At 39.2% G+C, this 18,440-nt stretch overlaps 1 protein-coding gene across 5 annotated transcripts in view; it reads left to right on the plus strand.

Moving 5' to 3' along the window:
- CEP112 (centrosomal protein 112) overlaps positions 1 to 18,440 on the plus strand; it is a 210,426-nt gene that overhangs the window by 4,190 nt on the left and 187,796 nt on the right. For all 5 annotated transcript variants that reach the window (XR_013835792.1, XM_079965385.1, XM_079965387.1 and 2 more), the window contains 4 exons: positions 2,194 to 2,384; positions 3,642 to 3,811; positions 14,206 to 14,302; positions 15,480 to 15,554. Coding sequence is in view for 4 of the 5 variants with exons in the window: in XM_079965385.1 (XP_079821511.1) it covers positions 2,194 to 2,384; positions 3,642 to 3,811; positions 14,206 to 14,302; positions 15,480 to 15,554 (533 nt within the window). In the remaining variant the exon portion in view is untranslated. The remainder of the gene's footprint in view (positions 1 to 2,193; positions 2,385 to 3,641; positions 3,812 to 14,205; positions 14,303 to 15,479; positions 15,555 to 18,440) is intronic.

Below are 18,440 nucleotides of genomic sequence, written 5' to 3' on the forward strand. Positions count from 1 at the left end.
GGATGTTCAATTCATTGAGGAAGCTTCATGCAATGAAAGAGTCTGGGAATCCAGTCCTGTCACTTGCTTTTGAAGGGCTTTCAAGTGCAGGGTCACAGTGCTGATGACTGCCCAATTCCAGTAGCCCTGGAGCATAGGATTGTATCCAACTCTTCTGCTCCACTTGCACAGCAGGCTTGCTGACTGATTGATTGAATTGATATACTGCCCTATACCTGGAGGTCTTGGTGCGGTTCACACAATAAAATCAAAATATGAAACCACAAAATACATAATCAAAATTAAAAAGCACAACCCAATAGCCGCCGCCCACAACTCACATTTTAAAAGGGCATAGGCTTCCTGAGCAGAACTTTACCCCTTTTCTCCCCTGCAGCCCACCCCACCCTCAAAATGGGGCAGATTTGGGGGCTGTATGGGCAGATGAGCAGAAGGGAGAGTTCTGTTGCGCAAGTAGAACTGTTTGCACAGTGTTGAATGCAACCCATAGGGAGGAAGCCTAGTGCAATATTCTTTGCTGGGTATAAAATTGGATTGAGGGATTAGTAAAATATATAAAATATGGTAAGTTAGGATTCGATGATGTGAACAGTTATTGTTGTTCCAAGAAAAGGGATACAGTCTCCCTGGCACTTGCGCTGTGTATAGAGTGCAGGTGATGTTGTCTAGTGTCAGTTTACTGAAGGAAGAGGAATGATGGAATAAATGCTTTACCAAATTAAATACTGAAAAGTGCTACAAATGTGCATAATCATAACATTTGTTTTCATTGTTTATCTTTTAAGCATTTCTGTTAATACTGATTATTCAGGCTCATCCTTCTTAATGATGTAAATATACTTTTATATAAAGAATTCCGGTTATTTTATGATTAATCACATAGAGATAATGAAAATTAAAAACAAATAGGATTTGTTGAGGATTATACCATTTTATTAAATTACAAATGATTTTTAGAAACTTCTCTTCCTGATCTTACTTAAAAACAAATAAACACTATAGCAGGTTAACTAATATTATTGCTATTAATGAATGAAAAAAGCATTTTTATAAATTTAGAGATTACAGACAGAGAATGGACTTACTATGTGGATGTAATCTACAAAGTGTAAGTGCTTGATAAATATTTTGTTGATCAGTTTTTTAATCCTACTAGTGGTACATGTTGTTACAGAAGAACAACCACTGTAATGCCATGAGAGGTTGCTGAATTTACTCCTCTAGTTAAAATATTTTCACAAGTAGGCTCAGTATATTAGTAACAGGATGTGGTTTTTCATAAAGAGGATAGAAAATTGTTTCACTTCCTGAAGAACACACATGACATTTTGGCCTTAATTCTGTAGAGGGAATATATCTGTATTTTATCACTAAATTTAATACCTTGTTCTTAAAATGCTTTCATTTATTGTCTCCCAACACAACCATGAAATGTATACAACATCACAAGAATTTGAAGGGGTATGCTTAGAAAAAAAATGTTGCTAAGGCTGTGGTGTGATTATACCACACTCTGATCCAAAGATTTAGATCTGTTTCATATATAGTATGAGAAAATCTATACATAAAATATGTATGATTTAGTGTATAAAAATTATAAAGGTGTATATTCAAACTTGTAATACACAAAATATACAGATGATTCACACATTACATTTTTTCTCTAACGTATATAAAAAAAGTCCCATGTGGCAAACTTTAAATCCATAGAGGTGTATTCTGTGGTATTGCTCAATTTTATTTTATTTTGCATTAATTCACTAAATCTGCTTTCATGTATCCCCTAACACCTTGGAACAGATTTATAATGTATCTTTGTGTTGCAGGGAAAGGGTGTTCCTAAAAATTACTTCTTGTTGCACTTATCCAAGCCTTACCATCAGCGGAATGATGCTTGAATAAAGCTCATAGCCTGTACTTCCTTCAAATTTATAAGTAGCTTTTACACGCAAACACATGCGTTAAGAGTCAAACTACCAGTATCCGAGTGCTTCCCTGTGTTAATTAGTCTGTGTAAGTGTAACAGTTTATGCAGTATTACTAACTTCCAAAAGATTTCTTTTGAAGTTTACATTTTACAATAAAACATTTTCAGCTCGGCATAAATTTATTTATTGATAGAAAAGGTAAATGTTTAGACCGCTGTAATATCAGCTTCTTACACTTGATACATTCCACCCCCACCCTTCTCAGAACGTCAGAGGTGTGCCCTTTGGATCAAAAAGCTTTGTGAGCCTTCAGGTGCAGGCGCAGGTACTGTGGGTAGGAAGAACCGGAACTTGTATGGAAAGCTGCTTCTGCATATGCTGAAGAGAGGAGTGCTGGAAGGCCCCTTTACACAGAAACCAGAAACAGGAACACTGAAAACTCTTCCTTCGTACATGGTAAATATGAAGTGCATTGTTATGGAAGGATAGTAGTTGTCACTGTATGAGCCTGAGGGCTTTTGATGCAGCAAGAGGCCTCACTCTCCCAAGAGGCGGCATGGTGTTTTTGGCAGATTCCCCCTTGCCCTGTCCTAGGGAATCTTCTCTAGGGCAATATTTTGGGAGTGCCAGGGGATGGAGAATCAGCAAAAATGGTTTCTTCTCATGGATGCCTCCCTCCAGTGCAGCTGTGCTAAGAACACTAATTGGATTTCATCCATAGTCATCAAGTTAACGTACCTATTTTGTATTTATGGCAATGCACACAGAGATCCTTTTGGAGTTGCAAACAGGACAAAACAATTTGGGATATGAATTCTTTTTTAATGCCTTTTATTTTTGCTATTGTTGCTTTTACTGTGCTAAACTGCCATTCTCATAGAAGCCTAGGGTAGTTTACAGCATAATAAAATACAATTAAGAGGTTTTAAAAGAACTACATATGGATACTGTTGTTCGGACTGCCTTACGTTATCACACTGCAGGCCATATCTGTTTTTGGAAACTCAAGTAGGGATGTACCTCCTGATCTCAAAGCATTAGATACTTGGACCTCATGCCATCCAGGGCTTTGTACACTGGTTCCAACACTTTAAATGGGGTCCAGTATCAATTTGTTTGTCTACCTGAACTATGGAACTCCTCAAAGTGCTTTACAACTTGAGCAATTTGAGAATCTATTCTGACATAAGCTAAGGCACAAGTACTCGGGTGTGTCACTGGGACACAGATGTATGGTGTAGTTGGTCTAAATTGCTGGACAGTGTTGGTGTTTGATGATAGCAAAATGCGTGACCATTTATGAAGGTTTTATATTTCTGGCTCTTCAATATGTATATAGGAGATAATGCAGCGTGGTAAGAGTTTGTGAAACCAAGTGAGAAGTTTAATACAGAGTTGACCTTCAAAATAAATATGAAAAGGTTACTCCAGCTGAGTCTGACATAAATGTTTTATTTTTAAAAATGATACTAAGCAAATGGCAAAGATAGCCAAGAAGCTGATAAATTGTGTTAAACACAGTCAAGGATAAGTTAGAACGGAAAGTCAAGTTTCTGAAAGGTTATCACTTTCCGGAATATGTGTAGAAGTATTTTGGTGATAATACATCACTTCTGTTGCCTAGGTCCTGGAAACTCATAGTTTATGAAGAGAAGCTAGGATATGTTCCTGGAAACTTAAAAGCGTTTTTATTTTTTAATTTTTTAAATGTAGTCTATCTACTTTGATGAACCAAATTCAGCAAGAGTGTGGAACAGCAGCCCAGAAGGTTTACCTGATTGGGTCATGGGAGAGCTGGGACAAAGTGATTCTAAAATGGATGAATCCTGGAAGGTATCTTTTAGAGAGGAGTCTGCTCTAGTAACCTCACCCCTTGGACACAGGTAAGAAGTGCTTTGCTAATCTACATAAATATATCCAAAACGAGTAACACTGAAAAGAGACGCCTTTGAAGCATGTTAAAACATCACCTTGGCACTCACGCTAAGAAATTGTGCTTACAGTGTAAATTGCAGAGAAGGGCCATAAAAGGCCTGGCTTGCACATCACATTAAATTATAGTTGAAATAAACTGGTTTAATGTGAATGTGCATTCTGCTGATACCACTCCTTCCTCACACCTGCTGATAAACTAAACCATGGTCTGTCTTTGTGTTATATCTGAACCTGGACTCGTGGTTTTTTCCTTGGCTTACTGCGGTAACCCAAGATTTGCTTTTGGATTGCTGCTCGTGGTTTGTTTGGAGAGAAAGAAATCATGAGGCAGGGCCTGCACGTAACATTAAGCCAGACCATGGCTTTGTTCCCCAGTGGTGTGGCAGTGGTGGTGAGGGACAAGCGAAGTGCTTATGATGTCAGCAGCAGCATGCATGATAAGAATGAGGTCCCTGTCTGCTTCATTAGGGCTTTTAATGATCTAGTGGGCATGCAAAAACACGGTATTCTTTTTCTGCCCTCATTTGCTTATTCTAATTTTGTAAAGCTCTTTATGCTTCTCAGTGGCTACCCCAAGATTTGTAAACCTATTCCTAGAGAGGTCTTCCTTAAGGTAAAGGTAAAGGTACCCCTGCCCGTACGGGCCAGTCTTGACAGACTCTGGGGTTGTGCGCCCATCTCACTTAAGAGGCCAGGGGCCAGCGCTGTCCGGAGACACTTCCGGGTCACGTGGCCAGCGTGACATCGCTGCTCTGGCAAGCCAGAGCCGCACACGGAAACGCCGTTTACCTTCCCGCTGGTAAGCGGTCCCTATTTATCTACTTGCACCCGGAGGTGCTTTCGAACTGCTAGGTTGGCAGGCGCTGGGACCGAGCAGCGGGAGCGCACCCCGCCGCAGGGATTCGAACCGCCGACCTTTCGATCGGCAAGTCCTAGGCGCTGAGGCTTTAACCCACAGCGCCACCTGCGTCCCAGGTCTTCCTTAGCACCCCCTTTCTTCCAATTCTTTAAAAGACTTTTTAATATACATTTAGAAAGCCTTTGGCATGTCATATCACCCTGATTTTATTATTTATTCTTCTTTAATGCAACCAATGTCTTTGGTTGCTTATATGGCACTTGAGTGTACACATGTTTCTGTGGAGGTCTTCCCTGGTGCTCACAGTGTCCCCTCCTCCCACTGAAATTAGGCTTCAAAGAAATAATAATTCGCTGTATGCACAGTGGCAGTGTGTTTCATACATAGATTTATAGAACTGTTGGAAGGGACCACAAGGGCCATCTAGGCCAACCCCCTGCAATGCAGGAATTTTTCACCCAACATGGGGCTCAAACCCAAGACCCTGAGATTAAGAGTCTCATGCTCTACCAACTGAGCTATCCCTCAGGTGATACCCATGGCAGTTTTCTGGTTTGCAAATGTGCCAGTAGGCCCCAGAAACAAAGACGACCCACCATGCATTAATGAGTGGAATGGTTCCACCAGTTATGGTACTTATTTTGTAGATTAGTTTTGAGTCTTAATTTAAGCCTTAGACATGTTTGCATGTTTAGCTTTTGGATTTATAGCTGGAGCAGAGTTGAGTAATCGAACTCCTATTGCCTGCTGCATTGTATTCTATTGTTGCTATGTTGTTGTTTTTTTAAGGCTGAGAGTATTTTTCTATTTTTTGTTAGCTTCTGTGGGCTCTACAGGAGGAAGTGTGGGGTATACAGTAATTACAGATAATTGTTCCTTGTTGTAAATGAATTTGAGATCCTGTGAAAGGATCAATAAAAGTAAAAGTCATTATACTGTGATTCTCTTTTGATGTTGGAATTTGCTGTGCAACAGAAGGATAGTTTTTGCTTTTAACTTAGCTGGTGGCTGTAAACTCGGCTGTGCAACTTGCTTTAGAAATTCACTTCTGTTATGCTTTCTGTCTATGCACCTCATTTGAATTGTAGACCATAGTTCAGGTATAATGCTAAATAATGGTTTAGTACTACTGTGTGGTCCAAACCACTGAGCCTCTTGGGCTTGCTGATCAGAAGGTCGGTGGTTCGAATCCCTGCAATGGGGTGAGCTCCCGTTGCTTGGTCCCAGCTCCTGCCAACCTAGCAGTTTGAAAGCACACCAGTGCAAGTAGATAAATAGGTACTGCTGCAGTGGGAAAGTAAATGGCGTTTCCGTGTGCTCTGGCACTCATCACGGTCCTCTGTGCACCAGTAGCAGTTTAGTTATGCTGGCCACATGACCCCGGAAAGCTGTCTGTGGAAAACACTGGCTCCCTCAGCCTGTGCAAGATGAGCGCTGTAGCCCATAGTCACCTTTGACTGGACTTAACCATCCAGGGGTCCTTTACCTTTACCAAGTACAGTGGTACCTCGGGTTACATACGCTTCAGGTTACATACGCTTCAGGTTACACACTCCGCTAACCCAGAAATAGTGCTTCAGGTTAAGAACTTTGCTTCAGGATGAGAACAGAAATCGTGCTCCAGTGGCACGGCAGCAGCGAGAGGCCCCATTAGCTAAAGTGGTGCTTCAGGTTAAGAACAGTTTCAGGTTAAAAACGGACCTCCGGAACGAATTAAGTACTTAACCCGAGGTACCACTGTACTACTGTGTGACAAAAGATTTCTGTTCCCACATATGTTTCCCTTTGATTAAGCATAGTTTGATATTGTATCTGAACTGACAAACTGATGTATGCTTAAAATCAGAAGCTGAAGCTGGTTTGTAACCCTGTTTTGTTTTTGTTTTTTTATAAATATTTATTAAAATTTTCAAGGTTAATACATAATAACAGAAAAAAGAAGAAAAAACAGGAATACAAGAATATAGAAAATTAAAAACAATTTAAAAACAAAAAAAAAACCAAAAAAGACATGTATAAATTCCATTTACATAGTTTCTTTTACCTTACTTTCAAGACCTCCTCATACCACCCTTTCTTATATTCCAGTTCAAAATTGTTTGTTCAGCAAGTCCTCACCATTAAATCTTTTGCTTATTTCAAGTCCTTATTTTCTATCTCTTAAGCATTACAGCTGAAAACCACTTAGTTACTATCCAACATCCCTCTAGCATTCCTTAATTTTACAGTGTTTCTGCAAATAGTCTTTAAACTTCTTCCAGTCTTCTTCCACCGACTCTTTTCCCTGATCTCGGATTCTGCTGGTCATTTCTGCCAGTCCCATGTAGTCGATCATCTTCATCTGCCATTCTTCCAGAGTGGGTAGATCTTGTGTCTTCCAATATTTGCGATGAGTATTCTTGCTGCTGTTGTCGCATACAAAAAGAGAGTTCTGTCCTTCTTTGGCACCAATTGGCCGACCATGCCCAGGAAAAAGGCCTCTGGTTTCTTCAAAAAGGTATACTTAAATACCTTTTTCATTTCATTATAAATCATTTCCCAGAAAGCCTTAACCCTTGGGCACGTCCACCAAAGGTGAAAGAATGTACCTTCAGTCGGTTTGTAACCCTGTTTTGAAAGGCAAGTGCAAATAATTATTTGCCAATTTGGATATAATAGCAAATTCTGACTTCTGCAAAAGAGGAAGTAGCTAGTTGGGAATATGATGTGAACATAAACTCATTGCTGTAGCTCTGAACCATGGTTTGCTGTTAGATATAACCCAGCCCAGAGTTTTCTTTGCAGCTGAATTTTCAGAGAACTGAAAGAAATCTGTGTTGGGCTGTATTTTTAAATGAGGGATGTAGCACCTTTCCTCAGTAAGACCCTACAGTCCTGGAAACATATGTTGGTTACACTTAATATTAAGAGTAAGGTAACTAAGAAGCATTGTGTGAACAAACTATTTGGCTGACTGCTACAGGAAATGCAAATAATTTGCTGACTGCTACAGGAAAAGCCAAATAATTTTTAACTGCATTTCTCTATTTCTAGATGCATATCTATAACTTGGACGCAGTCCTTGGATAACAGCTTGACTTTCTTTGCAAAAAGAATTGTAGATTTTTGCAATGAACTTTCTAGCGTGGCAAATGCAGTACTTGTTTGAATATAATTCCAGTTTGTTTTGTTTGAACAAAATGTTTTGATTACTTTGTTTAGAAGGGCATTTTTCTTACCATGATTTTATTCCTGTGATCTAATTTAGCCTCCTGTGGAGATTATGGGTAAAAAAATTTTTTTTAAGGTGTAACTTTGACTTAGGGCAAGCAGTTTGGGTAGGTAGCTAAAGTCAGTGTTTACTGGTCATGACCTGATTCATCATGAGTAAATATACCCCCCTCAACAAAAGACGAGTGTTTTTTATTTGTAATATTTCACACATGTGCTTTTTATGGTGAGTAATTTATTGAAACTTGGAGCTGAAGTCTAATGCCTCAAATTTTATAGCTCCTTGTACTTTGAAAAATCACTTTAATCTTAAAAGCTGTCCCCCCCTTCAATATGCGTTTGATCATTGTTACTAAAAAATCTTTGATTAAAACCTTATTTGTGAAGCATTTCTAACAACATTTTACATTATGCTGTTTGTGTTCAAGGCTGCTTTTTATTATTAACGATGTAGAATCCGTAGCACCCTTTTCTTAAGGATGTATTAGAGAAATCATGAATGCTTCATAAATACATCAAACTGTCCAACAGAACAGCCCATCTAGTCTCTTGAACTTTAAAAAATATCCAACATAACCTTTTTAGGAAGGTACTCATAGCGAGCAGAGGGAGGAATGAGAGGTGGTAGAGGACTTCTCTAGGGTCCTTAACAGCTATCCTCTGTCTTGATTTTTATTTTATTAATTTTTTAGTCAGAGCTTTCCCTGGATATGCTGTTTCCTTCATTCACTAGGAGAGATTCCCATTTCAGAGTCAGAATGCCTTCCTTTGGTTTGTATTGGGCTGCCAAAAGGCAGTGCTATTGATAATGAATAATATTTATAGTTTCATGCTTTCAACTACCCTGATCAGTAGCAAGTTTAGGTGGCAATCTTTACAGGAACAGCAGCCTTGAACAAAGTGAATATTGAGAGCTTAGGTATATGTTTGTAAAGAAACATATTCGGAGGGGGGTGGGGTCAGCATGGGAATGGACAGGCACTCAGAAAAATAGTGCCTTTCTTTAAGTGGAATTGATTCTCCCAATACTCACGCAAAACTCTTTTTCTAGCTAGCAGTTTGGCATGACTGCATTCTAGCTGCTAATCATCTACTCCCACCCATCTACTCCCACCCACTCCCAGTCAGGTGGGTTGGGAAGCCCTAAAATCCACCAATACATACATTATACCAGTGTCCTAGTTGGCATATTTGGCAGGATGAAACATATTTAGCTATTACAAAAATCATCTCACATTGCAAGACTGTCAAACTGTTTATGAGACTGGGTGAACCATTATTTTGGTTACTAATCTATACAATTCAGCAAGATGATACAAGACTTCTGAAATATGCAAGAAGGAAGGAACAGCTACATACACAGGCAGCATTCTTTTTTTAGCACAATGACTTGAATTGTTTTCTCATTATGCTCTAGAAATTGACCCACAACTGAAGCGGTAAAAAGTACGAATTATTTTTGGGATGGCTATTGCTGGTTTCTTGGTGTAAATGTCTGAAATTGTCAGCAGGTGGCGATCTTGTTCTGTAGAATAGACTAAAAGAGGTTCCTTATTTTTTTGCTAGCCAAGTTTTTTGGTAGGGTGGTCTCTGCAAGTATGTTATGTTGGTAGCTACTCTGTTTCCAACTGAATTAGTTTATTTCCTGAAGAGCTTTTCTTACAAGTTAAGGACTCAGAAGCATTAAACATTATTGATCAGAGGAGAATCAATCATTTTAATTCAGAAATGGTTGGATGGGTAGAGTTTAGTAGAAAAACTTCTCCTTTTTTTTAGGTCTTTATTGCATTTATTTACATAGGTCTGTACCAGGAATGGGAAATGGATTGCCTTCTAGATTAATAGGACTTCAGCTCCCATCAGCCCTGACTATTGACCATGCTGGCAGAGGCTGGTGGGAGTTAGAGGCACACTGGAGTGTCATAGGTTCCCCATCCCTGGGGAATGTGAACATAGAAATACAGAAAGCCTACCTTGTAAACAAGTCAGATCATTGGCCCATCTAGCTTTTTATTGCCTACACATACTGACAGTGACATTCTAGGACAGGATTTCCCAAGCTTTGGTCTCCAGCTGTTTTTGGACTACGAGCCTCATTGTTCCTGACTACTGGTCTTGCTAGCTAGGAATGATGGGATTTTAAAAAAGAAATGGTGAGGTAGGGTGATTTAAGCAGTAAAGGCAGGTATGGCCTTTTTTGTTTTGTTTTTACAACTTTTCTTTCTTTAAGATTTTTATTCCACTTTAAGTGATGTACTGTCATACCTCGGGTTGCAGTAGCTTCAGGTTGAGCATTTTTGGGTTGGAACACATTACTTCCGGGTTTCGCCGCATGTGCAGATGCTCAAAATGACATGCGCATGCACGGAAGCGGCAAATTGTGGCACGCACAGATGCGGGTTGCGTTCGCTTCAGGATGCGAATGGGGCTCCGGAACAGATCCTGTTCACATCCAGAGGTACCACTGTAGCTAGCCAGCCAACCATAGTCCCCCACAGTCCCTAGGATTGAATGACACGATGTCACAGGTAATGGAACATTGCTTAATGGCCTATGTTATAAACCAGCCACTCCCACTTTCTGGCTAGCAGGTGTGAGCCACCAAGGATTAGGTAGGGTTCTTCCACCACAAAATATCCCCACGACCACTTTAGGATCGCTTGACCAAGCAATAAACTTCCAACATGAATTGGAGCAAACTCCTAGCTAATATGCACCCATATCAGCGGAGTAGAATCTGAACAGGAAGTCTAATTGATTAGCATTAAGAAATGGTTCTTATAGCTAGCACTTTTTTTTTGTAGCAGTACAGTTTATGGATGAAATATAACAAGATGTTATGTACATTTCTAGCATGTTTTAATAATTTGTTTAACAATTAGGAGAAAATAGAATGTTTAAAAATTTAAACATTAATGAAATATTAAACAGGATTTTTGTTTTTGTATTCATCCATTATTCAACCAAATGGGAAGCTTGCTTCCTAGGCTTTCTTCTGAAATGAAAAGTCTGCTATATAGTGTATCAGATATGGCAGTTCTAAACTCTGTTCATCATTTATGATCACAGCAAGCTTGGGAAGGGAAGAGAACCTTTCTGTTTAGCTCCAAGATTCAGCGTGCCTGAGAGGTCCCTGCATGGTTCATAAGGTGGTCAGGCATTTTGGGAGCTGCACAAAAAAAACCTGTCTGACATGAAGTGCAGAGTGGGTGACAGCATCATGGGTCAAATAGAGAAGTCTGATGTGCCAAGAGCGGTTCTCTACCCTGATCTAGAGATACAAAAAAATCACCTGAGATGCTGAAGGTATCTTTCCTTGCCTCAGGGAACAGTATAACCCTGTAAGATGTTCAAAGCAGTCTTGAACACAAATTTCAAACCCCCATCACAGGCAAGAATGTCACTGTGAGAAATAGCCTGGCAGAAAGTGCAAAAGTAGTAACAGCTACTAAAGCACTGGTGTCAGTTGGCAATGTGGTTATTCTTGAATTGGTGGCTGGGATATTGAAAGGAAAATTCAGGAGCCAGCTGATGAAATTTGATGTTCATTATTATAAAATCCTATTTTTAAACAGGGGAACCTCTGCGGCATTTCTCTTCCATGCAAATGATAAATGTTGATTCAAAAAGAAGCAAAGCATTAGGGTGTTGCCGCAGCTAAGTATAATTTTCCATGGGCATTACAACTTGCCACGTGGACATGATGCTGGCCTGCAACTTGTGAATGCATAGTAAAATGTCACAGGCACAAGGTCTTGCTTTGGAGGCATTTATTTATGAAATCATTCATCAATGAATTTTCACACGTCACAAATTGGTCACAGGTCATTTGCCAGAAAACCTTTTTTTCCACTGTTTCCAATAAGTATTACCATAAGTTTGACAACTGCCCATGAAACATTAGCTGTTTATGTATATTGGTTTATGTATATTGCCACAGATGGGGAGAAAAGTGATACACACATTTAAAGAAAACACTTATCTAAGGTAAAGGTAAAGGGACCCCTGACAGTTAAGCCCAGTTGCAAACGACTCTGGGGTTTCAGCGCTCATCTCGCTTTACAGGTTGAGGGAGCCGACATTTGTCCGCAGACAGTTTTTCCGGGTCATGTGGCCAGCATGACTAAGCCGCTTCTGGTGCAATGGAACACTGAAACCAGAGCAGCTGGAGCGGTACCTATTAATCTACTTGCACTTTTGGTGTGCTTTCAAACTGCTAGGTTGGCAGGAGCTGGGACTGAGCACCGGGAGCTCTCCCCATCACAGGGATTCGAACTGCCGACCTTTTGATCAGCAAGCTCAAGGCTCAGTGGTTTAGACCACAGCGCCACCCGCATCCCTAACTTATCTAAGTGTAACTTATCTCAGTTACACATAAATTATTGAGGTTGCTAAACTGTTACATCATCATCATCATCATTATTACCATCCTATACCTGTAGGTCTCAGGACGGTTCACAGAATAAAATATAAAACCACAAAGTACATAATCAAAATAAAAACAACAACCCAATAACCCCCACTCCCCCCAAAAACCCACATTTTGAAAGGGCGCAGGATCCTCCTCACAACATTTAAAGTAAGACAATTAACAAATCTGGACAAGAGCCACCCGTTGGAAAGACCATGATCTCAGAAATGTCTGCAGCAATATTTATTGGCAACCAAATTGGCTGGGTGCCTTTCTGATACAAAGACAAAAATAGCTTTGAAAAAGGGGAGGGGGATAGCTTTGGTTGTTGAGTAGATGTAACATATTCCTCTTCCGCAAGGGGAAGGCCTGTATCTAATGTTGCAAATGAGTCCTCTTTGCTGAGTTTCATCTTCTTTCTTCTTGGCGCTGTTTCCACCGCTGATGAGCTTCCACCAGGTGGTTGTTTGTCCATGCCAGAAAGCCACCATGACTTTCTGGATCAGCCTCTTGGTCAGAGCCTGTATATCTGCCAAGGTCTGGAAGGATGCTTGGGTCACAGCTTTCAGAAACGAAATAACAAGAAAGCACTTAAACTAATATGCACATGTGGTGGGAATGCACAGCCATTAAGGAATTTTTCAATCTATAATGAATTAGAAAAGTTATTTAAGTTCTCATTTAAGAAAAAACCTGAAACCTTCCTCCTAGGCATAATGTCATCAGAAATAAAAAAAGATGTTAGACCACTTTTTATGTATATGACAGTAGCAGCCAGGATCTTAATTGCAAGTAATTGGGAAAGTGATAAAACACCTACGATAAATGAGTGGCAGGTCCAAATGATAGAATATCTGCAGTTGGCTATGATGACAGGGAGAGTCATAGGATATCTAAAACAGAAAGTACAGAAAGAATGGAAAATCTTTAAAGAATACCTGGAAAACTATTTTAATAATAAACATCTCCTGGAAGAACTAGAATGATTCTTGTAAAATAAGAAACATAATGCTTTTGGTATCTGATAAAAATAAAGAAAGTAATACAGTAATTTGGAACTGTGTGTGAAAGAACAATAGAAATAATAATACAATGAGTCTAATCGGAAGTTAAATGTGTTTATACTTTTTTTCAATTCTTTTCTTTATTAATTTCCTTTTTCCTTTTCCTTTTTTTTCTTTTCTCTCCCCCCCCTTTCTTTTCGTCTCCTTCTTTCTGATCTGCTAAGAAAGAGATAAAGTTAAACATGAAAAGTTGACTAACACAAAGTGATGTTTTGTAGTTTGTTAACTATTGTTAAAGATGGTCAACTGTAATGAATTGATGTTTTAGTTATTGTTGATTTATTGTTATTGTTGAATCTTAAATAAAAGTTATATTTTTTTAAAAAAAGCACTTAAACTACCAGTGGCATGCTTCTTGATTATTTTTGTAGGGAGGATCAAGGCAGTTAACAAATAGTTTAAGGTTAATTGGAATGAAATAGTATTAGTTAAGACAGGAAATATTATGTAAAGAAGCTTGCAAATGTTTCATTGGTCACTATGAATTATCTAGTATAACGTAATGTAGGAATATAATATCCCTGGATGTTCAAATGGCTGCAGCTGCTCCACCCCCCTTTGTTTAATGGCTTTATCTTCTATAATGCAACATATTTTATGTTTTGTTTTAATTTCATATGGCCTTTTAGTACCCTTGTGATGGAAAGGCATGATAGAAATATAAATAAACAAATGTTTTTTTTGTAAATTGCTTTGAGATGCCTCATGGGAAGTGATATACAAATGAAATAAATAAATAAACAATAGTTTTCAGTAAGCTCTAATTTGTTTTGTATTCCCCCCTCCCGCCTACAATAGGGAACAATATACATATAATGGGAAGCGAGCACTAAAGTCCCGTTCTATGAGTCCACTTCATCTGCCAGAAGAGAACAACTTTACCTCAAAAACACCAGTAAGATTATTTTCTCTTTTATTTTCTATTTGCAGTAAAATTTCTTGAATGGTCAGTTTGTATGCTGAAACTCATGAACCGTACAGGCAAGAAATTTGTGATAAATAGGACAAAAACCTTACATTTCATACAGAAATGTTACATGCCTGCTCTGGCACAAGGTTTCTGGCTTGCATTAAGCCAAAATTCCTCATTATGTCCTAACCAGTGGACTGTTTTAATGTCAGTTAACAAATCAGGATCTTCATGTTGAAATACATGGCAAGGTTCAATGGAGATTGGCTTGTATTTCAGCATGAAGATCCTGGCTTATTTTACTGGTTTGTTAAATGACATTTAAACAGTGCTGGACTTGTGATGGGGAAAGGAAAAGGGGTGCTTATTCCTGGGTCCATAAACCATGGTTTATGAAGCCAGAAATGGTGGTCTTACCTGGACCATTGCATTTTGACAGCGTGGGTTTTAAGGGAATGTTTTCATCAGATATGGTAAGTCATACAAACTTTGTTTCCGAAATGGCCCACTTGTGTGAGAAGGCCATCCTAATAATTTTCAAGGCTAGACTTGTGTATATTTGTAGTAGTTGCCTTCTACAGATTGCTGAGGAGTTGGGAGGAATTCTTTTGAGATTTTGTAAGCAAGTCACCAAAGACATGAATAACTGATTAGTTATGGGGCTTTAGATGATTGACCACGTTATTGATTAACATATTGGGTACTCACTGTAGCTGCATGATATAGAAATACCAGCAGTCAAATACAGTCTCATGGGGAGTAGTGGCATTAAACAGACACCGCTTGCTTTAAATTTATGGGACCTAGAGTAGACTGTTCAGAATAAAATGCAGTTCTCATTCCCGCCCGCCCCCCCATATATTTATTTAGCCTGTAATCCAAAGCACATACTAGGGACTAAGTTTCAGTGAACAGTGGGGGACTTTCTTGTATGTACATATACGTAGGATTGCACTGTTAGTGGCTAATGTGTTGGGACTTCTGCTTGGATTAGTAAATTGCCTGAGCAACTTCAATATGTGATCCACCTTGAACTGGAGCTAGAAAATGAATTTCCAACACTGGCCAACATTTCCTTATTAGAAATGATAAACTTTTTGCTTTGCTGTTTCTCCATGTTTGCTCCAGCTATAACATTTCATCTGAACATTTAATATTCCAGGAGGATCGTCACACACAAAAAATGTCTTTGGATGACAGTGACCTTGAAGCTCGTCTCAACAGTTGGAATCTTGGGGTAAAATAAACATGCATTTCTTTGATTTGCTGGCTTTAGAAGAAAATGCATTTGTAATTTAGTCTCAACAGTATGGTCACTAAGTGTCTTTTTAGGCCTGGTTCACATGTCAAATTAAACTATGGTTTAAAATAGTGGGACTGTGAAGTCCCTATTGTTCTCTTTGCCCATTCTTTTCTTTGGTTTGTTTGCTCCCCAGCCTGCCAAAGACTGGCTTTGCATTATATGTTTCCCTTAAACAAACCATGAATTGCCAGCCCAGAATGAATCTTGGTTTCTGCTTGTGGTGTATTTTGGGGGTAATGAACCATGAGCCATGGTTTGTACATAATGCAAAGCAAGCCTCTGGTTAGTTTCCTCTCTGGTGTGCCAATGAAAGGAGCAGGAGAGGAACACAATGGGTGCTTTCAAGTACGAGGCATTAAGCCACAGCTTATCTTAAACATTTGGTTTAATGTTATGCATCAGCCATAATGTTAGCATGGAAAGAAATTGGAATAAATCTTAAAAGGCTATGAAGATTCAGGTAGGTAGGCTATGAAGGTTATTGTTTTTGACACATCAAGGTAGGCTGAAATGATGAAATGTTCATCATTTGTTGAACAAATGATGCCACGGATTCATAACACTACAAGGGACGTTAAGCTGAGTGAGAAAAAAGAAAATTCCTCTACCTTTAGAATATTTGCATAAGTAAATAAAGGGAGCCCAGCTGGATCAGGCAAAAGTCCATCTCGTTCAATATCCGGCTTCCCAAGGCGTCTTAACAGATACCTCCTGGAAAATCCAGAAGCAAGGCATAAAGCCAAAGCGCTCTCACCTGCTATTGCTCCTCAAATTTGTTATTTGATCAGAATTTTAATGTCATTGGTCCTGGAGAATCAATGTAGCCATTGGTGCCATCTATCCTTCATAAATTTCTCCAGCCTGCTTTTAAAACAATGTAAGCTAGCTGCCATTTTCAAATCTTAGGGCAGCAAATTTCATACATTAATGTTGTGATGCATGAAAAAGACAAACACGGCCTGAATTTACTGGCTATCAGTTTCCTAGCAGGGAGGCCATTCCCCCACACCATACACTATTTTACAAACTTTGGTTTCCTCCCCCTACCTAACACTTTTTCCAGTCCGATAAGTTCCAAACATCATAGCCTTTTACTATAGGGAAGGGGTTTCAGCCTGATGATATTTTCAGGAGGAGTGGATGTGCTGGATCTGGTCAGGGTGGAAGGTATCCTGTTCCTGTTTTGCATTATAAAATGTTTTCCATTCTTCTGACATCGGTGGAAGGGGAGAAGTGCTGGTGTAGTTTTGGCCTTTGTGGGGGCATGCCAGAGAAACAAAGGGACTGTGGATCCTGCACATCCAAGGCCTCTCCCAATCTGCCTCTGACACACCCTTTTTTATCCTCTACTGCTATGGAAATACAGTTCGTCTCTGCTGGCAGGTCTTTCTGCTGCAAAAATGGGTGCTTCTCTGGGGGCACAAGTGCTTTTCTGGTGGTGAGCCTTCCTCTCTGCTGGAGGAGCAGTACGTACTTTACTTCAGTCACCCTTCAGCTGACTAAAGCCTGTTTTAGGAGTGCTCCCTAAGATCTATATTTCAGTATTTTGATTTAAAGTGTATGCCCCCCCCCTTTAACAGCTTCTCATCTTATGATCAAAGAGTGTAATCAACCACTGTTTACAAAGGGGGGATTTCCCATTGACTTCATTAGGAAATGGACTGTTTCCCAGTATTCTTCAATAATATTTTTTTTAAATGTGTGTGTATGTTTACAATAACAGTAGAGTGTTTTTGTTAGGATCTAATGATGCATATGTGCATGCTTAAGCTTGTTTGTTGTAGTTGATGAGATGTCTTGTTCTGAACATCATGCAGAGAGTCAAAATTTCCAGAATGTTTGATGCTGTGGGCAATTCTGTCCTGCCACCCTAAAAACCTGGTTCTTTTGGTGGTGGTGGTGGGGAGAAATATATGCAATGGTTACTCAAAGCTGAAATGCTTTAACAACATAATGTATCATTTTATAACCTGGTTAGGACATAAAATTGTACCATTTGACATTTAGGAAAATTAAATGAAAATGCCTTATGTTTGGTATAAGCAAAATTGCTAATACCCAGTTGTAGTTTACATTCTTTGTGAGTCTTGCTAAGAGCTTTGTTCTCACCCAACTTTTCATATTTTTCCTCCTTGGCTTTGGCACACACAACAGGTCTCTTGCAGTTTCTGCTCCACCTTCTTCTGAATCTTTTTCTCCAGGAAGGCAGGACAATCAGCTGCTTGTTTTACCATCAGTAGTAGGGTGTCCCCATCATAGACATATGAGAGAGGTGTAAAAGTTGACTGCAAAGCCCAGTGCAAGTATAAAAAGACAATAGAAACAGGATGCTTGTGTCCCATATCTCCAAACTAGAATAAAGGATAGTCCTCTTCATGAAGATGGTAGCAACTCCTAAGTGCAGAAATATTGGACTTTAGTATTATATATGTCAGTATTATCATGCTCTAATAGTGTAAGATTGCCCTACATAAAACTTCAAAAGCATCATTTTCATTCTAAAAAAAAAAATACTTCATAGGAATTTTTCTACTGTTTTCTAAACCTTCTTAAAAAAAATAAATCCAAATAGTTTTCCCCAGGTTGTCATTTGCAAAGATCAGACTTAAAAAGACAGCAAGATTTCTAAACTTTGATGAAAATTTCTTAGGGGGTATAAAAAGGGGGAGAACCCCCAATATTTCCATTTCCCATTGGCCTTCACATCTTCACTCACTTGGCCACAGGTTTTTGAGGAAGGAAGAAAACTCAGTTGACAAGTGCATAAACACTCCATACTGGGTCTCTCAGTGACTCTTTCCTGATTTTAGGTCACCAGAT

The sequence above is a fragment of the Podarcis cretensis genome, assembly GCF_951804945.1.
Source record: "Podarcis cretensis genome assembly, chromosome: 2".
NCBI classification, from domain to species: Eukaryota; Metazoa; Chordata; class Lepidosauria; order Squamata; family Lacertidae; genus Podarcis; species Podarcis cretensis.